Here is a 23,104-nt window from a genome sequence, read left to right on the forward strand (position 1 = left end):
TGAAATGCAGTGTGAAAGTGGGAGGGTTGAGCAAATTCAAAGAGCCTACTTTTCTATAGCCTACTCAAGGGAGAGAAAATATAGCTATACTGTTGTTTTACTATTAAACTCAATGCTGCTATTGATTTTTTATTTCATAAAGCAGTGTGTGTTTCTTAACCAGGCAAAGGGTAGCTAAATAGAAGGCTGGTGGTGACTGGTTAGCTAAAGTAAAGCAAGAGAGTCACCCGCACCTTGTGTATAAATGGAGCCGGAGCGGAGCCTGTCTGCACTTCTGCCCACTCTCATCGCTTTCTCCCCAGCAGCTCACCAGCTTGATGTAGGCTGTTTTTGCTGGGTGTGACACATCCTTCCCACTGCTTAACAGAACTGAGCATCTGTGCTGCTAATATTACTTGTGATTATTATTGAAAAGCTCTCCATCTCTCCAAAAACTCTTATCCAGTCCACACTTAGTAGCCAGATGTTAGTCACAGAGATAATTTTGTCTCGTTTTAGTAAACTGAAATGAAAAATCATTTTAGTTTACTTCTAGTTTTTCTGGCTCTATTCAGTCAGTTATTGTCTCGTCAACTGGCACTGAAAATTAGGTGTTTGATGAATATTTTAGTCACTATTTTAGTTGACGAAATTAACACTTGAGTCTTCAACCTATTTTGAAACCCCATCCCACAGCTTTATAGCAAACCAATTGGCAGCCAGGGGTAGCAATTTGTTTTTGTTTTTTATCAAGGAGTGGGCCTTGTATCCAGAGATCAGAGAGTAGCAGCTTGTTATTCTTCAGGATTAAAGCTACATGAAACAATGGTGTCTAAGCCTCTTAAAATAAGACTGTTTGTTAAAGTATGTTCAAAGTTGAAAAAGGTCAGTTTCTCAGGATTGTTAGTTAACCGCCGGTGTGGCTCACGGTTCTATGGTGTTGGTTTGAACTGTAATGCTATGATAAATAAATATCACAATATTCTACTCGTTAGCATATCGTCGTACTGTTTCCACTGGTATTGGTAGACTATTTCACAGGAAAGTAGGTGACTCGAATGAGTACTTTCTGGTACACAATGGGCTATCGTCACGGTATTTTTGTGCATTCAAATTGCCATCGCTAAAAATGCAATTTTGTCCATAACTTATGCCTGCCCATACCATAACTCCACAGCCACCATGGGGCACCCTATTCACAATATTGACAGCAGAAAAAAACGCTCCCTCACACGATGCCATACACATGGTCTGTGGTTGTGAGGCCGGTGGAACATACTGCCAAATTCTCTAAACTGACGTTGGTAGAGAAATTGACATTAAATTCTCTAGTAACAGCTCTGGTGGACATTCCTGCAGTCAGCATGCCGATTGCACGCTCACTAATGACTTTAGACATCTCTGGCATTGTGTTGTGTGACCAAACTGAACATTTTAGAGTGGCCTTTTAGTGTCCCCAGCACAAGGTGCATCTGTGTAATTATCATGATGTTTAATCAGCTTCTTGATATGCCACACCTGTCAGGTGGATGGATTATCTTGACAAAGGAGAAATGCTCACGAATGTAAACAGATTTATGCACAGAATTTGAGAAAAATAAGCTTTTTGTGCGTATGGACAATTTCTAAGAGATTTTATTTCAGCTTATAAACAATGGACCAACATGTTGCGTTTATATTTGTGTACCGTGTAGTTTCCCGGGCTAGTCTTTGATGTGGAAAAGCCCATGGGAATGTGGACGTGCCACTGTGAGAAGACAAACCTACTCATTGTGAGAGATTAGGTGTTGCTAGTCGTGAGTGGCCCAGAGTGGGAAGACTGATGCAATGAATGCTAGAGCTCATCTTTCCTAGCCTAGACCCCAATCTGTCTGTGCTATCTTGCCAACACCTTGTCACTAATTGTCACGCCAAACATGTTTGGCACGGCAGTTCCATAAGGAGAACAGAAACAGACTGAGACCTACACTGGGTTCTTCACTCTTTTTGGTTCCAGGTAAAAGTATTTTTGGTTCGAGGTAGAACCATTTTGGGTTCCATAAAGAACCCTTGTTGGTTCCAGGTAGAACCCTTTTGGGTTCTAGGAAAAAACGTTTTGGGATCCGTGTAGGTTATCATGAGGACAGCCGAATATCCTTTTTAGGTTCTATATAGCACCTTTTTCCCCCCTAAGACTGAAGGCCAATCCATAATGTATAAGTTCCTTCTCCTAGTCAAAACCAATCCTTTCTTCATCAGTTGCTAGGGTTGAGTCACCGTTCTCTCACATAAGGAGCCGTCTTAAGTCTGACGTAGACTCTTAATCCTCTCTTTGTCCCTGTCTTCCTCAATACCCTGTAGTTACAGATACACTTTGCCTTCCCTATCAGCCTCCATCCCCCCTTTTCCTTTCCCTCTTCTATCCTCCACTCTGTGCTTCTATGATGTAGTTAGAATATTAAATAGGAAATGTGATAGCAGGAGCTAAAATAGGCTAATGAGCCAATGAAAAGTACAGCCATGGTGTACATCAGAGCAACACAAGGGTAACTCTCTCTCTGACAATGAAACTCTGGATACAATCCGAGTACAATCTGATATGTATTAATTATTAATAAGCAATATCTCCCCCCCCATCCCCTTTCATTTATCTCTCACTTTCTGTCACCTCCCTCTCCTTTCTTCCTCCCCTCGTGCTCTTCAGATGTTCCTTGTGGCCCTATCGTTTGCCTACTTTGCCAAGGCCTTGTCTGGCAGCTACATGAAGAGCACAATAACCCAGCTGGAGAGGCGCTTTGACATCCCCAGTTACCTAACAGGCGTCATCGACGGGAGCTTTGAGATAGGTAAGTAAGTGTCTGCGTCACAGGTCCCCATCCCCCATGTCCTCACCTCGTCCTCATCCCCAGGGCTATTTTGGGCTTCCATTCTATCCATGTTGTTGTGAAAGAGAAGAGATGTGAATGAATGAATGGGTCACCAAGGCCTTCTAGGAAGTCATCAGGGTCTCATTTATCAAATGTGTGTGCACAAAAAAACTCAACCTTGTATGCTCCAGATTTCCCACAAAGGTTGGTATTTATTCATCTTGCGGGAAAGTGTGCGTATCTCCAAGTACAGCTCAGACCATTTGTACGCACAACTTCTAGTGGTTGATCAGTTGTATTGCAAGCAAATATTGTTCTTATGGGGGAAATGGTGTTTGATGCACGGGAATAATAAAAACATTATCATATGGGCCTAATGATAAAACAGATGCGTTTGCTGTTGGTAAGAAGATTGCATAGCAGCATGTAGCTTAATATAATTATTTTACTTTTATTATATAAGCCTAAATCAGAATCATATTGTAGGGCGTCTCTCCTTTTCTGACATGACTGGTTTATTCCCGCTACAGAACAAATATTAGACTACCATTTATCTATCGTTCATTCAATAGCGCACCATGCTCAAAAGTGTATATAGAACGGTAGCCTACTTAAAATATTTGACATTATGGGTAGGCCACAGTAATGCTGTGAGGTAAGAGGGCGACGTCATAGTCTATTTAATCTCAGAGTCTATTCTAAGGAGATCTAAACACCATAATTTACTGATAAACAAGATATCGAACAACAATTTGTCTTTTGATTAGACGTGTTGGCTGAAGAATTTACTTTTAAATTGTTTGAATAGACAATCAATCTTGCAGAATGTGTGGTCAGTGTTTGGCACTCGCTATAGGCGGCATGCATTTTTTTGGTTTGAAAGTCACTGAAATAAATTCTGCCTACACCTCTACAGAAATCTTATCAAACTTACCATTGTGCCTTCTTTGAGAAACTGTCAAATCAAAGTTTATTGGTTGCGTACACATATTTGCAGATGTTATCGCATGTGCAGTGAAATGCTTATGTTTCTAGCCCCCAAAAAACTAGAAATTAAGAAATATCAGATGAGCAATAAGTACTGCATTTTTTTTACCATGCTGCCCTACGCTCAGCTTGGCAACAAAAACAATAAGATCAGCTTGTGGCTTCCATCAATGTAATTGTCTGCCTAATTTCCAATCCCCCATATATTGTTTGGGTAATTTATATAAAATATATATTTTTTTAAATACAGTACCAGTCAAAAGTTTGGACACACCTACTCATTCCAGGGTTTTTCCTTATTTTTATTATTTAAAATAATAGTGAAGACATCAAAACTATGAAATAACACATATGGAATCATGTAGTAACCAAAAAAGTGTTGAACATATATTTGAGATTCTTCAAAGTAGCCACCCTTTGGCTTGATGACAGCTTTGCACACACTTGGCATTCTCTCATCCAGCTTCATGAGGTAATCACCTGGAATGCATTTCAATTAACAGGTGCCCCTTGTTAAAAGTTCATTTGTGGAATTTCTTTCCTTCTTAATGCGTTTGAGCCAATCAGTTGTTTTTTGACAAGGTAGGGGTGGTATACAGAAGATATCCCTATTTGGTAAAGTCCATATTATGGCAAGAACAGCTCAAATAAGGAAAGAGAAATGACAATCCATCATTACTTTAAGACATGAAGGTCAGTCAATCCGGAAAATGTCAGTCACAAAAACCATCAAGCGGCTATGATGAAACTGGCTCTCATGAGGAAAGGAAGACCCAGAGTTACCTCTGCTGCAGAAGATACGTTCATTCGAGTTACCAGCCTCAGAAATTGCAGCCGAAATAAATGCTTCACAGAGTTCAAGTAACATTCACATCTCGACATCAACTCTTCAAAGGATACTGTGTGAATCAGGCCTTCATGGTCTAATTGCTGCAAAGAAACCACTACTAAAGGACACCAATAATAAGAAGAGACTTGATTGGGACAAGAAACATGAGCAATGGACATTAGACTGGTGGAAATCTGTCCTTTGGTCTGATGAGTCCAAATTGGAGATTTCTGGTTCCAACCGCCGTGTCTTTCTGAGATGCAGAGTAGGTGAACAGATGATCTCCGCATGTGTGATTCTCACCATGAGGCATGGAGGAGGGGGTGTGATGGTGTGGAGGGTGCTTTGCTGGTGACACTCAGTGATTTATTTAGAATTCAAGGCACACTTAATCAGCATGGCTACCACAGCATTCTGCAGCCATCCCATCTGGTTTGCGCTTAGTGGGACTATCATGTTTGTTTTTTGACAAGACAATGACCCAAAACACACCTCCAGGCTGTGTAAGGGATATTTGACCAAGAAGGAGAGTGATGGAGTGGTGCATCAGATGACCTGGCCTCCACAATCACCTGACCTCAACCCAATTGAGATGTTTTGGGATGAGTTGGACCGCAGAGTGAAGGAAAAGCAGCCAACAAGTTCTCAGCATATGTGGGAACTCCTTCAAGAGAGAATGCCAAGAGTGTGCAAAGCTGTCATCAAACCAAAGGATGGTTACTTTGAAGAATCTAACATCTAAAATATATTTGTATTGGTCAACACTTTTTTGGTTACTACATGATTCCATATGTGTTATGTCATAGTTTTGATGCCTTCACTATTATTCTACAATGGAGAAAATAATAAAACTAAAGAAAAACACTATATTTAGTTCATTTTTAGTACCATCCTTCACCCTCAATCTATCTCTGAAGACCATCCAGTTTTGATTTCTATTTGCCATATATTTTCCAACTGTGCCATTTCACAAAAGTTCGGAACCTATGTACATTTTACGGACAAAGTATATTTTACATTCGTTATCTTTTTTTTTTCCACTCTTCCGCTCGCCTCGAGCCTTTCTGTGTAGAGTAGATGGAAACCAGGAGAAGCCTGCTGTAGGATTCGCTGTGTGCCTCTTGCCATGGCTCCAATGCCCCCAACCACAGGGAGAGATAAAAGTGCTGAAGCATCTCAGGAGAGCTCCATAGACTAGCCTCAAAGTCCTTTCTGTATTTAACCACTCTCTAATAGCAGGATGCACTCTGAGCAACAAACAAAGCAGTTTTTCTAGTCCACACAGTATTCTAAATGGACGAAGGAAAAAATCAACACATTTACAGTCCGAGATCATCCGTTCATGTGTTTTCAGCATAATAGCACAATCAAAACAGTTGTTTTCCTTAAGCAGTATTTTAAACTAACGAAGGGGCACAATGACACTTCCATTTCCAAGTGCTAGGTTTGCCTTAGTCAGAGAACAGTTATTTCTGGAGTTCAGAAGTTTAGGCATTCTACAGCAGGTTTCTGAAGTGGTACTTCCCAAATCCAGCACCCTTGGAGAATAGCCTACTCACTCCTCTTAATAATGAGAGCAGCTGGAGGTCCTTAAGGAATGGACGTCATCCATCCATCCTTGAAAAACAACAATTGGTTCCATCATGAAATGGCTGCTTTTCGTTTACCTCATTAAAGTTTTTATTGCCCACCTCTCTCCTCCACTACCCACATTTTCTCTCTCTCTCTCTCTCCCTCCCCTCTGTTTCCCTCTCTCAACTTCCCCCCCTTTCTCTCTCACTCACTCACTCACTCACTCACAACCCCCCCCCTCTCCTCTCTCTCTATCCAGGCCACGGCACAGTCATTCAATTGGCCCTTGGTCATTCGATTTGGAGGGTTCTTCTTTTCTTAGGATTCAATTTGTAAGCATTACCAACAGAGTGAATGTGAAAATGGATTCCAAGTGGTCACCCTATAAGTAAAATGAGGGCTGTGTTGGTTACATTGCCTACTATGCCATTTTCTCTTTATTAAATGGGCCATACCTTTAAAACTAGCAGAGATCCAACTCTGGAACTTTGATTTGCCCGTAGAGTACAGACCCCTTGACATTTTCCGCATTTTGATATATTACAGCCTTATTCTAAAATTTATTAAATTAAAAAAAGATTAGTCAGGATCGAGGCAAAGGTGAACTGAGCAAAGTACAGAGAGATCCTTGATGAAAACCTGCTCCAGAGTGCTCAGGACCTCAGACTGGGGCGAAGGTTCACCTTCCAACAGGACAACGACCCTAAGCACACAGCCAAGACAATGCAGGAGTGGCTTCTGGACAAGTCTCTGAATGTCCTTGCGTGGCCCAGCTAGAGCCCGGACTTGAACCTGATTGAACATCTCTGGAGAGACCAGAAAATAGCTGTGCAGCAATGCTCCCCATTCAACCTGAAAGAACTTGAGAGGATATGCAAAGAAGAATGGGAGAAACTCCCCAAATACAGGCGTGTCAAGCTTGTAGTGTCATACCCAAGAAGAATCGATTCTGTAATCGCTGCCAAAGGTGCTTCAACAAAGTACAGAGTAAAAAATAGTTTTTGCTTTGTCATTATGGGGTATTGTGTGTAGTTTGATGAGGAAAAAGACAATTTAATACATTTTAGAATAATGCTGTAACCTAACAAAATGTGGGAAAAGTCAATGGATCTGAATTCTGTCCAAATGCACTGTATATTATTTTCAACAAAATATTGGAACATTTTCCAAATACATTTTTGTATATTGAAATCAGAGTACTACTCATATTACAGAGCAAGCGGTAAAGCTTCACACGACACAAATCTTTGCTTTGTAACATCTACAGTCTTAAGGGAGGCTAAAATGTCAGAAATATACCAACTTTGATGAATTATTTCTAAATTATGCTTTTAGATACAAATGTCAAATATATGTCAACAATGTCCTTTTTTTGTCTGGGTTTCATGAGTAATCACTCTATAGTGGGAATTAGGAAACCAACGGTGCCACTATGTTGAAACTCACCATGGCAACACACTTACATCAATGAGAGGAATTAGGTATTGTGATTGAGAATAAATTCAAGCAGACCATTGTGTCAGCGCTGGGGTCAGTTCCATGTCAACTCGACAATTCAAGAATCCATTCAGGAATGGAATCGAAATAGAGTTGTAAACAGAAAAACTCTTATGTGAAAATGCATTTTACTTTTCCAATTTGTGAATTGAATCTCGATTCATCAGATTTGTCAATTTGAGAATTGAAATGGCAACTTAGAACACACTAATTCTGTGTCTGTCTGTCCCCCTACCAGGTAACCTGTTGGTGATAGCATTCGTGAGTTACTTTGGTGCAAAGCTGCATCGGCCCAAGATCATAGCAATGGGCTGTGTACTGATGGCAGTGGGAACATTCATCATCGCTCTGCCACACTTCCTCATCGGACGGTGAGGTTTTACTGACTTTTAATTTGAAGGAGGATTAACTTACAATGCTTGGGTTTCCAGCTTCCTTTTCAAATCAAATTTAGCAGATGTTATTGCGGGTGTAGCGATTTGCTTTTTTGAATGCACTTGTGGTACAGTAAGCTAAAGCTTATCTGGATATGTGTGTAAGTGCGGGCCTGTGCCTGTGCGCGTGTGTGTTTATTCTGTTCATGAATCACGTTTCCAGGGATCCTCTATTCAAAGGAAATGTCAGTCTACAGTGCATTCGGAAAGTATTCAGACACAAGTATTCAGGATACACCTGAGCTCAGTTTCGAGTCTCATAGCAAAAGGTCTGAATATTATGTAAATGTGTTATTTCAGTCCCAAAAAATATTTACATTTGCAAAGATTTCTAAAAACCTGTTTTTGCTTTGTCATTATGGGATAATGTGTGTAGATTGATATATTGTAACGGCGTTCTTCGTTTGTTGAAAGAGAGTCGGACCGAAATGCAGCGTGGTGGTTACTCATGTCTTTAATGAAGAAAAGTGACGATACATGAAATAACTTATAATAAATACAAAAACAACAAACGGAACGTGAAACCTAATTACAGCCTATCTGGTGATACTACACAGAGACCGGAACAATCACCCACGAAATACAAAGCGAACTCAGGCTACCTAAATACGGTTCCCAATCAGAGGCAACGAGAAGCACCTGACTGCTGATTGAGAACCGCCTCAGGCAGCCAAGCCTATACAACACCCCTAATCAGCCGCGATCCCAAATACTACAAACCCCAATACGAAACACAACACACAAACCCATGTCACACCCTGGCCTGAACAAATAATTAAAGAAAACACAAAATACTAAGACCAAGGCGTGACATATATAAGGCTGTAAAATAACCAAATTTGGGAAAAGTCAAGGAGTCTAAATACTTTCTGAATGCACTGTATTTCTGTGTGTTTGGACAAAGTCTGGTAAAGGACAGATATCACCCTGACTCTGTAGTGATATGTTAATATACTGAATTTTGCACATATCTTATATATTGTGTACCATCGTTTGTGAGATGAAGCATTGCTGTGTGTTATCATGCGTTCTCATTAGCTTGGCTTGGTCATGAAAGTTTGATCAGTCCGAATGTTTAATCCCTCCCACAAGATGGGAACATGTGGAATCTTAAAGAATATATGCTGCACTGTATGGAGTCTCTTTTTACTGAATGCCAAGAGAAGTTTAACTATATGCATTTTTACAGCTGTGGGATGTTTTCCTGAAAAACACTTCAGTCGTCAATTGTTTGTATTTTACAGGTGAAGCCAAGAAAGCTTCTTCATTAAGTATTGTGTGTAACATGATGCGCTTGAATGTATAAAACGGTGTTTCCAAAATGTTTCATTGCATATCCAAAGCACTCATGTTCTGCTTTGTCTCTGTCCTCTCTAACTGTATAACGTGGTGCTTTCTCCCCTCCCTTCGCTAAACAGTCGCATTGGTGTTTTGTACGCAGCTATAAGTTCGACACGTCAATCCGATCGTCAGTGAATTCAACCAATAACCTCTCTCCATGTCCAGCGCGCCTGTTGTCACCCTCCTCGCAAGCTTCGGGTGACCCGCTTTCTGAGGCACCAAGCACAGGGACAGGTGTGTCACACACACACACACACACACAGACACATACAAGCTCATGTGCCACATGCATTCAACCATGCAAACACAAACCAACGCACACACACATGTACTCATGGACACGCGCATTCACACACACACACACACACACACACACACACACACACACACACACACACACACACACACACACACACACACACACACACACACACACACAGTGCTGTATCTATTCTCTCTCTCCCCCTTCCCAGTAGGTTGTGAAGGAGAGTCCAACCTCTCCATGTGGATCTATGTGTTCCTGGGGAACGTCTTACGAGGGATCGGGGAGACTCCAGTGCAGCCCCTTGGGATCTCGTATATAGATGATTTCGCCAGGGAGGAAAATGCTGCATTTTACATTGGTAATAGACCAATTGGAAATGCAAACACATTTTAGATAATGTCACTATGCATGATTTGAAGTACAATATGTTAAGTCGATCCGACGGTCTGAATAAACTGCCTTTCAGTCTGATTCATACACTAAGGGCCCGATTCAATCAGATACGCTTTAGCCAACATCCGGATAGCTGATGCTTAATACTGTGTGGGAGGTGGAACTGCATTAGAGCTGTCAAATCCACAAGTGGCTCCCAGCTTAACACATAGAGCAGGCATTGTCATTGGCTGCACAGAGTCGCTCTGTCACACCTGCTCCCGCTCCCCCTAGCGCCAGGCTACCCGTCATTATACGCATCTGTTACCGTCATTACGCGCTGCTGTTACCGTCATTACACACTGCTCTTACCGTCATTACGCGCTGCTTTTACCGTCATTACGTGCTGCTGCACTCATTGGACCTGGACTCCCTCTCTTTGTTGATTGCCCCTGCATCTACAGTTGAAGTCGGAACTTTACATACACTTAGATTGGAGTCATTAAAACTCATTTTTCAACCAATCCACAAATTTCTTGTTAACCAACTATAGTTTTGGCAAGTCGGTTAGGACATCTACTTTGTGCATGACACAAGTAATTTTTCCAACAATTGTTTACAGACAGATTATTTCACTGAAATTCACTGTATCACAATTCCAGTGGGTCAGAAGTTTACATACACTAAGTTGACTGTGCCTTTAAACAGCTTGGAACATTTCATGGCTTTAGAAGCTTCTGATAGGCTAATTGACATAATTTGAGTCAATTGGAGGTGTACATGTGGATGTATTTCAAGGCCTACCTTCAAACTCAGTGCCTCTTTGCTTGACATCACAGGAAAATCTAAAGAAATCAGCCAAGACCTCAGAAAAAAATTGTAGACCTCCACAAGTCTGGTTCATCCTTGGGAGCAATTTCCAAACGCCTGAAGGTATCACATTAATCTGTACAAACAATAGTACGCAAGTATAAACTCCATGGGACCACGCAGCTGTCATACTGCTCAGGAAGGAGACGTGTTATGTCTCTTAGAGATGAACGTACTTTGGTGCGAAAAGTGCAAATCAATCCCAGAACAACAGCGAAGAACCTTGTGAAGATGCTGGAGGAAACCTGTACAAAAATATCTATATTCACAGTAAAACGAGTCTTATATCGACAACCTGAAAGGCCACTCCGCAAGGAAGAAGCCACTGCTCCAAAACCACCATAAAAAAGCCAGACTACAGTTTGCAACTGCACATGGAGACAAAGATCGTACTTTTTGGAGAAATGTCCTCTGGCCTGATGAAACAAAAATATAACTGTTTGGCCATAATGACCATTGTAGTTTTTGGAGGAAAAAGTGGGAGGCTTGCAAGCCATTTGTGGCAAAATGGCTTAAGGACAACAAAGTCAAGGTTTTGGTGTGGCCATCACAAAGCCCTGACATCAATCCTATAGAACATTAGTGAGGTGACCTGAAAAAGCGTGTGTGATCAAGGAGGCCTACAAACCTGACTCGGTTACACCAGCTCTGTCAGAAGGAATGGGCCAAAATTCACCCAACTTATTGTGGGATGCATGTGGAAGGCTACACAAATTGTTTGACCCAAGTTCAACAATTTAATGGCAATGATACCAAATACTAATTGAGTGTATGTAAACTTTTGACCCACTGGGAATGTGATGAAAGAAATCAAAGCTGATATAAATAATTCTCTCTACTATTATTCAGACATTTCCCATTCTTAAAATGAAGTGGTGATCCTAACTGACCTAAGACAGGGAATTTTTTTACTAGGATTATATGTCAGGAATTGTGAAAAACTGAGTTTAAATGTATTTGGCTAAGGTGTATGTAAACCTCCGACTTCAACTGTATGTATTTTGTATTTTATTAGGATCCCCATTAGCTGTTGCAAAAGCAGCAGCTCCTCTTCCTGGGGTATACAAAACATGAAACATAATACAGAACATCGTTAGACAAGAACAGGTCAAAGACAGAACTACATACATTTTTTTTTAAAGCACACAGCCTACATATCAATGCATACACACAAACTATCTAGGTCAAATAGCGGTGAGGCGTTGTGCCACAAGGTGTTGCTTTATCTGTTTTTTTAAACCAGGTTTGCTGTTTATTTGAGTAATATGAGATATAAGGAAGTTTCATGCAATAAGGGCTCTGTATAATACTGTACATTTCCTTGAATTTGTTCTGGATCTAGGGACTATGAAAAGACCCCTGGTGGCATGTCTGGTGGGATAAGTGTGTGTGTCAGAGCTGTGTGTAATTTGACTATGCAAACAATTTTGGATTTTCAACACATTAATGTTTCTCATAAAAAGAAGAAGTGATGCAGTCAGTCTCTCCTAAACTCTTAGTCTAGAGAGACTGGCATGCATAGTATTAATATTAGCCCTCTAATTACAATTAAGAGCAAAACGTGCCGCTATGTTCTGGGCCAACTGCAGCTTAACTAGGTCTTTCCTTGCAGCACTGGACCACACGGACTGGACATTAATCAAGATTAGACAAAACTACAGGCTGCAGAACTTGCTTTTTGGAGTGTGGTGTCAAAAAAGCAGAGCATCTCTTAATTATGGCTAGACCTCTCCCCATCTTTGCAACCATTGAATTTATATGTTTTAACCATGACAGTTTACAATCTAAGGTAACGCAAAGTAATTTAGTCTCCTCAACTTGTTCAACAGCCACACCATTCATTACCAGATTCAGCTGAGGTCTAGCACTTAAGGAATGATTTGTAGCAAATAAAATGCTCTTAGTTTTAGAGATGTTCAGGACCAGTTTATTACTGGCCAACCATTCCAAAACAGACTGCAACTCTTTGTTATGTGTTTTAGTGACTTCATTAGCTGTGGATGCTGATGTGTATATGGTTGAATCATCAGCATACATTGACACACATGCTTTGTTTAATGCCAGTGGCAGGTCATTGGTAAAAATAGAAAAGAGTAGAGGGCCTAGAGAGCTGCTCTGCGGTACACCCCACTTTACATATTTGACATTAGAGATGCTTCCATTAAAGAAAACCTATTAGATCGATATCTCTGGATCCACGATATGGCAGAGGTTGAAAAGCCATAGCACTTATTTTAGGGCTAGGCGTCTCGCTAGCGGGGCAACTTCCTGTGAAACTGGAGGGTGCGCAATTCATATAAATAATCATAAACATTATGGATATTAAACATTTAGGTACATATAAGTGTCTTATCGGTTGAAAGCTTAAATTTGTGTTAATCTAACCGCACTGTCCGATTTACAGTAGCTATTACAACGAAAACATGCCATGCAATTGTTTGAGGACGGCGCCCCATATCAAAATATTTTTCTAACGTCACAGGTTTCATAAATTCACTTTTTCGTTTTTGAAACCTTGAACATAGACTGCTAACACCTTGTGGAAGCCATAGGAATTGCATCCAGGGAGCTAATTTTCAGTATGACCTTATACTTGCCATTCTAAGAGGATGGTCTCTCAAAAAATAATCTGGTTGGTTTTTCTTTGGATTTTCTCCTACCATAAATATTGTGTTATATTCTCCTACATTATTTTAACATTTCTTCAAACTAACTCCAACGTATTTTCTTTCCAATGGTACCAATTATATGCATATCCTGGCTTCATTGCCTGAGCAACAGGCAGTTTACTTTGGGTACGTCATTCATGTGGATTTTTTAAATTTTTTAAAGGGGCCTATCCCTAAGTTTTTGTCAACAACAGGTTATGGTCAGTAATATCAAAGGCTGCACTGAAATCAGCTCCCAAAATCTTCTTATTATCAATTTCTTTCAACAAATCATCAGTCATTTGTGTCAGTGCAGTACACGTTGAGTGCCCTTCTCTATAAGCATGCTGAAAGTCTGTTGTTGATTTGTTTACAGAGAAATAGCATTGTATTTGGTGAAACACAATTTTTTCCCAACAGTTTGCTAAGAGCTGGCAGCAAGCGTATAGGTCTGCTGTTAGAACCAGTAAAGTCCGCTTTACCTCTCTTGGATAGCAGAATTACTTTGGCTTCCTTCCAGGCCTGAGGACAAAGACTTTCCTCTAAACACAGATTAAAAATATAACAGATAGGAGTGGCTATAGAGTCAGCTAGCATCCTCAGTAGCTTTCTCTCTTAAGTTGTCAATGTCAGGAGGTTTGTCATTATTGATCGTTAAATCTTTCCACCTCTCCCATACTAACTTAACAAATTCAAACTTGCACTGCTTTTCTTTCATTATTCGTTTTTTCATACATGAATATAATTGCTCACTGTTTGTTGTGGGCATTTCCTGCATAAGTTTGCCCACTTTGCCAATGAAATAATGATTAAAATAATTGGCCTCATCAATTGGTTTTGTGAGGAATAAGCCATCTGATTCGATGAAAGATGGAGTTGAATTTGTCTTTCTGCCCATAATTTCATTTAAAGTACTCAAGTTTTTTTTATATAATTGATCTTGGCTTCATAATACAGTTTCTTCTTTTTGTTGAGTTTAGTCACATCACTTCTCAATTTGCAGTAAGTAAGCCAGTCAGATATACAGCTAGACTTATTAGGTACTCCTTTTGCCCTGTCTCTTTCAACCATACAGTGTTTCAATTCCTCATCAATTCATGGAGCCTTAACAGCGCCTGGATGTTCCTCATTGATCACATCAGACCAACAACTATTTTGTACATCATCCACTTAAGAGTCACAGCAAAATCTTTTGCATGATCTCTTATACACTATTTTAGGTCCAGCTGTTGGAACCTTGGCTTTCCTGGATATAGCCACTATATTGTGATCACTGCATCCAATAGGTACGGATACAGCTTTAGAACAAAGATCTGTAGCATTAGTAAAAATGGGATCGATACATGTGGATGATCTTGTTCCTGTAGTGTTTGTAAACACCCTGTGAAGGATTAGTGGAATCTGTGTGGGTAGCTGGACAGGTAGGATGACTGACAGTGAAGGTGAACAGGTGGTCACGTGTCAGGTGACAGAGGAATGGATGAGACTGAGGCAGGAATTCCTTTAACCATAAAGTGGTATATTTACTGAGTAGTCTGTGGTGGATTCATGGACGCACAGAACTTCTGTATCAGATGGAGTTAAGGAAGAGAAAGCAGCGAGATCAGGCGATGGCAATTTCCTTCTTTTATGGAGTTGAGATCTGTCGGACATTTCTGCTGGCCATGCTGCTGTTCCAGTTTCAACTGACCTGAGCCCTAGGACCATGCCCCAGGACTACCTGACATGATGACTCCTTGCTGTCCCCAGTCCACCTGGCCATGCTGCTGCTCCAGTTTCAACTTCCACCTGACTGTGCTGCTGCTCCAGTTTCAACTGTTCTGCCTTATTATTATTCGACCATGCTGGTCATTTATGAACATTTGAACATCTTGGCCATGTTCTGTTATAATCTCCACCCGGCACAGCCAGAAGAGGACTGGCCACCCCACATAGCCTGGTTCCTCTCTAGGTTTCTTCCTAGGTATTGGCCTTTCTAGGGAGTTTTTCCTAGCCACCGTGCTTCTACACCTGCATTGCTTGCTGTTTGGGGTTTTAGGCTGGGTTTCTGTACAGCACTTTGAGATATCAGCTGATGTACGAAGGGCTATATAAATAAATTTGATTTGATTTGATTTCCACCTGACCTAATTAAAGCGCCCCTGGCCCAGCTGAGTAAATGGCAATGAATTAAAGGATTATTCCACCAACTCCATGGGCCTTTTCTACACCCTGTTAGGTTGATTAATAACCTGAACCAGATTACAGGCACTGGTTATACTAAGAAGCTTCGTCTTGAGCGGACAGCTTGATGAAAACAAGTCAATATTCAGTCAATATTCTCTCTGTTTACTTCACATACACTATCAAGCGTTTCACACATATTATTTAGATACTGACTGCTAGCACTTGGTGGCCTATAGCAACACCCCAAAAGAAAAGGCTTTAGATCTTCTCTAAGCATGACGGGGATATGGCTCTGAATATATACAGCAACTCCTCCCCATAAGCATTTCTGTCTCTTCTATAAATGTTATATCCTTGTATTGCTACTGATGTATCATCAAATGAATTATCTAAGTGAGTCTCAGAAATGGCTTATATATGGTTGTTATCTGATGTTAGCAAGTTATTGATTTCATGAACCTTATTTCTAAGGCTACATATATTAATATGGGCTATTTTCAGCTGTTTCCTGGGTAGCTTATCAGAGATAGACATAATATTGAACAGAGCAGACAAAAAAAGAGAAGAAAATACATTCAGCAGTCCATTAATCAATCGGTGTGTGTGTGTGCTACGGGGTTGAGGCTACGAAGCCATAGGCTTGGCTCTTTCATCCCTTCCAGACTTCTGGGAGGGAGGGAGGGTGGACAATGAGCCTGTCGTAGCGGATGTACGCAATGTCCCGACGCACTCTGGCAGCTTTCATGGCTGGGTTCAGTTCTTTCCTCTTCTGGCGCACAGCTTCAGGATAGTCCTCGTTGAGGAAGATATACGTTCCTCTCAAGTTCTTGGCTCTTTCCAGACAGCTACCTTGTCCTTGAACCTCAGGAACTTGACCACTATCGGCCTGGGCCTATCACCTGGGCCGGTGGTGGGTTTTCCAGTCCTGTGGGCGCACTCCACCTCAATCGTCCTGTGGTCCATCTTCAATTTCTCAAAGATCATTTCCCTCACTTTGTCCTCAGACTTCATCCAGGTCTCATGTGGAGATTCTGCAATTCCGTCCACAACCATGTTGTTTAGCCTTGATTGTCCCTCGAGATAGTCTGATTTATCTGTAGTTGTTATCATGGATTCACACACAGAACTGATGTCCTCTCTCAATGACTTACAGATTACTGTCATCTTGCCATTCTCCTGTTTTCAACTCGTCGAGCTGACCCTGGGAGAACTGCAAACTCATCTTTAGGTCCTGGACCTCTCTGGTCAGGTCGTCCATTCTTTTATTAGTAGAATCCACAAGTATTTGGACGAAACACTTGAAACTATTTTCTTGTTGTTGTAACAACTGCTTATAGGTCTCTTTTTGTTTGTTTAACCTCTAGCTTCGAGCAATCCCGTATCCGGGAGCGTAATCATAGCCTCAAGCTCATTAGCATAACGCAACGTTAACTATTCATGAAAATCGCAAATGAAATGAAATAAATATATTGGCTCACAAGCTTATCCTTTTGTTAACAACACTGTCATCTCAGATTTTCAAAATATGCTTTTCAACCATAGCTACACAAGCATTTGTGTAAGAGTATTGATAGCTAGCATAGCATTAAGCCTAGCATTCAGCAGGCAACATTTTCACAAAAACAAGAAAAGCATTCAAATAAAATCATTTACTTTTGAAGAACTTCAGATGTTTTCAATGGAGGAGACTCTCAGTTAGATAGCAAATGTTCAGTTTTTCCAAAAAGATTATTTGTGTAGGAGAAATCGCTCCGTTTTGTTCATCACGTTTGGCTAAGAAAAAACCCTGAAAATTCAGTCATTACAACGCCAAACCTTTTTCCAAATTAACTCCATAATATCGACAGAAACATGGCAAACGTTGTTTAGAATCAATCCTCAAGGTGTTTTTCACATATCTATTCGATGATAAATCATTCGTGGCAGTTTGGTTTCTCCTCTGAACCAAATGGAAAAATGCATACAGCTGGAGATTACGCAATAATTTCGACGGAGGACACCAAGCGGACACCTGGTAAATGTAGTCTCTTATGGTCAATCTTCCAATGATATGCCTACAAATACGTCACAATGCTGCAGACACCTTGGGGAAACGACAGAAAGTGTAGGCTCATTCCTTGCGCATTCACAGCCATATAAGGAGACATTGGAACACAGCGCCTCCAAAATCTGGGGCATTTCCTGTTTGAAATTTCATCTTGGTTTCGCCTGTAGCATCAGTTCTGTGGCACTCACAGATAATATCTTTGCAGTTTTGGAAACGTTCTTTCCAAAGCTGTCAATTATATGCATAGTCGAGCATCTTTTCGTGACAAAATATCTTGTTTAAAACGGGAACGTTTTTCATCCAAAAATAGCTAGCAACCATGACGGTCTATATTACCACACAGGGCCTTACGTTACAACGCTCTATATGTCTGCTCCTCTGTGTTGTTCCCTGTAGTAGCCTCGTTTGTTGTGTCGTGTTCATGTCCAGACGCTGTTCTTGTTCCGTTGCATGTCAGTCTATATTAAATTATTCACTCCTTGTACCTGCTTCTCATCTCCTGCGTTGGGCACTACACGCTTGCATTAACAGAAATGCTATGCAGCCATTTTTCGAACACTGGAATGTGATCTCGATTAGTATAATAAAAAATGGTCATTATTCCATTGAATGATTTTTCAATTTGAGCGTAGTTATTTCTATATATAGTCTACACTTTCTTCTTCTGAACTTCTAACACAAGTGGAGTGGGTGTGGCTTTGACAATGAGCGCAAGAGCAGCTAATCACTGATTTGACGGCTCTAACCACACCACCATAACATCCTCTATGCGGGTGTCTGCTATCACCGGTCAACGCTGGATCTGATTGAAACTACCTCGTTGTGATAGCATGAATGGACGAACGGTCCATATAAGCAGAAGCATCTCTTTTACCTTTTTTAAAAATCACACAACAACTGTCTTATTGTTGACTTATGGAACTGTCTCTGGTTAGTATAATAAATCAATTGCTGTGTGTGTTCGTGCATGCGTGTGCGTCTTTTCATATTTCAGGCTGCGTTCAGACCATAGCAGTCATTGGTCCTGTGTTTGGCTATTTACTGGGATCCCTGTGTGCCAAAATATATGTGGACATTGGATTTGTCAACATGGGTGAGTAACCGGTATCTACCGAGTATTCTGTCTAGGCCGCCTACACACTTTCGGACTAGTCAGTTCTCCAGTTTAGACAGCGACGGGGCATTCACCTCTGTTCTGTTACTACTAGACTAACAAACAGGGCTCTGAGTTAAGTTCATTGTCGTTCCTAGAGTCCGCTCACTGACTGTGTTCAATAGGTGTTATATATGCGCATGCTTCTAGATTCTAGGTTATCGGACTAAATTAACTAGTGTTCTCCAGAACACTGCTCAGTGACGTCAGCTACCTAATTTGAGTAACCAATTTGAAGCAGGAGAGATGGTTAAGATATGCACAAAAAGCAGCTGTGCTGTGCTTGTTATTCTCTCCAGTAAGACTTGTTGCTAGGAACGTTACTAGTGTACTCAGTTATTCTCATAATGTATTTTGTCCCCAACAGTCACAGCTCTCTCTCTGTGCTTGTCCTCCCTGTATAGAGAGTTCTCTTGTTATATGTATGTACTGACATGTATTTGTAACTGATAGATGGACACACACACTACATGTTAATGTTTTTAAATGTATGTAAATTGTAAAGTATTTTGTCTGTAATGTATTTTTCGTTATTTCGAACCCCAGTAAGACTAGCTGTCACCCTTGGCCTTGGCTAATGGGGATTGTAATAAATCAAATTCTGTGTCTCCCTTCGCTGTATAGAGAGTATCACCATAAGCCCTGGTGATGCTCGCTGGGTGGGGGCCTGGTGGTTAGGTTACCTTATTGCTGGGGTAATCACCCTGCTTTCAGCCATCCCCTTCTGGTTCCTGCCCCGTTCCCTGCCCATCCCATCAGACCGAGGCCCAGCCCAGTGCACCCCGGAGCGTACTAGCTTCATCAAAGACCCCCCTCTCCTAGAGCATAAGTACCAAGCCGACGAGCCAGCTGGCTTTCTGGAGATGGCCAAAGGTATTTTGTTGAATGGGGATAAAGTTAGAATATTTTCTGGTTTAGATTGTGATTGGAGTTTAAAAAGGCTTTTCAAAGTCTGTTCAGGTAAAATTGTATATTAAATTCAGGTTGCTTTGGATGAAATTGACCATAGTATGGAAAAAGGTAGACAAAAATGCCCATGACAACTGATGTTTTGTTGATGGTTTTTAATCTAGATTTCATACCAACGTTGAAAACCCTCCTGGGGAACCCAGTGTACTTCATCTACCTGTGTGTGACCATCATTCAGCTGAACTCTCTCATCGGCATGGTAACCTACAAGCCCAAGTACATAGAGCAACATTACGGACAGTCAGCATCAAAAGCCAATTTCCTGATGGGTACGTAAGTTGGCCAATCATATAGCTTATATGGCTTGATCAGTGATGGGGAACTTTACTTTTAAAAGTAACTTATGTTACAACATTACTTACTATGGAAAGTAGCTTGTTACATTACTTCTGCGTTGCCAAAAACAAAAAGACCTCTGAAGATGCCTTGGGTATGTTGGTCATTCTTATAGGCCCAGTGTAGTCAAGAACATGTTTTTCCTGTGTTTTATATATATTTTCACACTGAGGTTGGAATAATACTGTGAAATTGTGAAAATGATGATAATACCTTTTAGTGTAAGAGCTGTTTGAAAAGAACACCTGAAATTTCAGCCTGTTTTGGTGGGATGGAGTTTTGGCCGGTCTGGTGACATCACCAGGCGGTAAAATAGTTAATAGACCAATAAGAAAGAGAGTTCCAAACCTCTGCCAAAACAAATCGTTTTCAGTTTTCCCCTCCCCGCTCAGACCACTCCCAGACAGTCTTAGGTAAATTCTTGCTTGAGAAATTGGTCTTTGCTAAGATAGTTTTGTTTCTTTTTGACTATTTTAATTAAAAACTATCACAGTAAGGTACTTAATTGTTACCCAGACATGATTTGATATTGAGATAAAAACATCTGCGTTGGACCTTTAAGGGTCTATCAGAATTAGCTTTATGCACACTACTTTAGAATGGCTTGACTCTGACGACTGATAGGCCTAGTGCAAGGGTAGGCAACTAGATTAAGCCGCGGGACTATTTTTGCAGGAATGGATGATCGGGGGGCAGGAACATTTTAATAAAACAAATGTCAACTTTATTTAAGTAGGCAAGTCAGAAAAGAACAAGTTTGTATTTACAATGACAACCTACCTGTATGCTCTACTCGGCTGGCCCTCGCTACATTCGTGGCCAGACCCACTGGCTCCAGGTCCAGGTCATCTATAAGTCTATGCTAGGTAAAGCTCCGCCTTATCTCAGCTCACTGGTCACGATAACAACACCCACCCGTAGCACTCGCTCCAGCAGGTATATCTCACTGGTCATCCCCAAAGCCAACACATACTTTGGCCGCCTTTTCTTACAGTTCTCTGCTGCCACTGACTGGAAGGAATTGCAAAAATCGCTGAAGCTGGAGACTTATATTTCCCTCACTAACTTTAAACATCAGCTATCTGAACAGCTAACTGATCGCTGCAGCTGTATGTAGTCCATATGTAAATAGCCCATCCAATCTATCTACCTCATCCCCATATTGTTTTTATTTACTTTTCTGCTCTTTTGCACACCAGTATCACTACTTGTGCATCATCTGCTCATCTATCACTCCAGTGTTAATCTGCTAAATTGTAATTACTTCGCTACTATGGCCTATCAAATCAAATTCAAATCAAATGTATTTATATAGCCCTTCGTACATCAGCTGATATCTCAAAGTGCTGTACAGAAACCCAGCCTAAAACCCCAAACAGCAAGCAATGCAGGTGTAGAAGCCTTACCTCCTCACGCCATTTGCACACACTGTATATAGACTTTCTTTTTTTGTTCTATTGTGTTATTGACTGTATGCTTGTTTACTCCATGTGTAACTCTGTGTTGTTGTTTCTGTCGCACTGCTTTGCTTTATCTTGGCCATGTCTCAGTTGTAAATGAGAACTTGTTCTCAACTAGCTTACCTGGTTAAATAAAGGTGAAATAAAAAATGTATTTAGAATCATTTTCACTGCAAATTGACCACAACTAAGCCTAAAAATAGGTTGTATTTGAAAATAACAATAATTTCATACCTTTATTACATTGAGAGACAATCACTTTTTTGGGGGGGGGTACTTAAGAACAGATTAAATTAAACTCTGTTTTATCTGAATTCCTTGGGATTTTACAGTGTTTTTTTACCCCCAGAAAATCACTCACTGTAAGGTTTAGGCCTGCGGACCACATGTTGCCGATCCCTGGCATCCTGGCCCATTGGCTACTGTCAAAAATGGTTTCCATGTGTTTGATGCCATGCCATTTACATCCATTATTATGAGCTGTCCTCTCCTCAGCAGCCTCCACTGGTTTCCACATTTAGATGTGTTACAGACGAAATTCAAAGTGATTCAATAAAAACATTTCTCACCCATCTACACACAATACCCCATAATGACAAAGTGATTCAATAAAAACATTTCTCACCCATCTACACACAATACCCCATAATGACAAAGTGATTCAATAAAAACATTTCTCACCCATCTACACACAATACCCCATAATGACAAAGTGATTCAACAAAAACATTTCTCACCCATCTACACACAATACCCCATAATGACAAAGTGATTCAATAAAAACATTTCTCACCCATCTACACACAATACCCCATAATGACAAAGTGAAAACATGTTTTTAGAAAATGTTTCAAATGTATTGAAAGGTAATAGAGAAATATCTAACCTACATACTGTAATTATTCACATCACTCAGTCAATACATGTTAGCATCACCTTTGGCAGCGATTACAGCTGTGAGTCTTTCTGGGTATGTCTCTAAGAGCTTTGTACATCTGGATTGTAGAATATTTGCACATTATTCTTTAAAAAATGTTTCAAGATCTTTTAAGTTGATTGATGATCATTGCTAGACAGCCATTTTCAAGTCTTACCAAAGATTTTCAAGACGATTTAAGTGAAAACTGTAACTAGACAACTCAGGAACCTTCAATGTCGTTTTAGTAAGCATCTCCAGTATACATTTGGCTTTGTGTTTTAGCTTATTGTCCTGCTGAAAGGTGAATTTGTCTGCCAGTGTCTGTTGGAAAGCAGACTGAACCAGGTTTTCCTCTAGGATTTTGCCTGTGCTTAGCTTCAGTCCATTTATTTTAATCCTAAAAAACTCCCTAGT

The 23,104-nt window shown here is 40.6% G+C and overlaps 1 protein-coding gene across 2 annotated transcripts in view; it reads left to right on the forward strand.

Annotated features, from left to right (window-relative positions):
* Positions 1 to 23,104, forward strand: part of LOC109896314 (solute carrier organic anion transporter family member 1C1) — a 68,770-nt gene that overhangs the window by 24,823 nt on the left and 20,843 nt on the right. The window contains exons 3-9 of one of the 2 annotated variants that reach the window (XM_031831877.1): positions 2,663 to 2,804; positions 7,949 to 8,081; positions 9,586 to 9,719; positions 9,959 to 10,108; positions 18,848 to 18,946; positions 19,631 to 19,879; positions 20,080 to 20,244. In XM_031831877.1, the coding sequence (XP_031687737.1) occupies positions 2,663 to 2,804; positions 7,949 to 8,081; positions 9,586 to 9,719; positions 9,959 to 10,108; positions 18,848 to 18,946; positions 19,631 to 19,879; positions 20,080 to 20,244 (1,072 nt within the window). The remainder of the gene's footprint in view (positions 1 to 2,662; positions 2,805 to 7,948; positions 8,082 to 9,585; positions 9,720 to 9,958; positions 10,109 to 18,847; positions 18,947 to 19,630; positions 19,880 to 20,079; positions 20,245 to 23,104) is intronic. The other variant, XM_031831879.1, reaches the window with a different exon arrangement.

This window comes from Oncorhynchus kisutch, linkage group LG9 (assembly GCF_002021735.2).
Source record: "Oncorhynchus kisutch isolate 150728-3 linkage group LG9, Okis_V2, whole genome shotgun sequence".
Classification (NCBI taxonomy): Eukaryota; Metazoa; Chordata; class Actinopteri; order Salmoniformes; family Salmonidae; genus Oncorhynchus; species Oncorhynchus kisutch.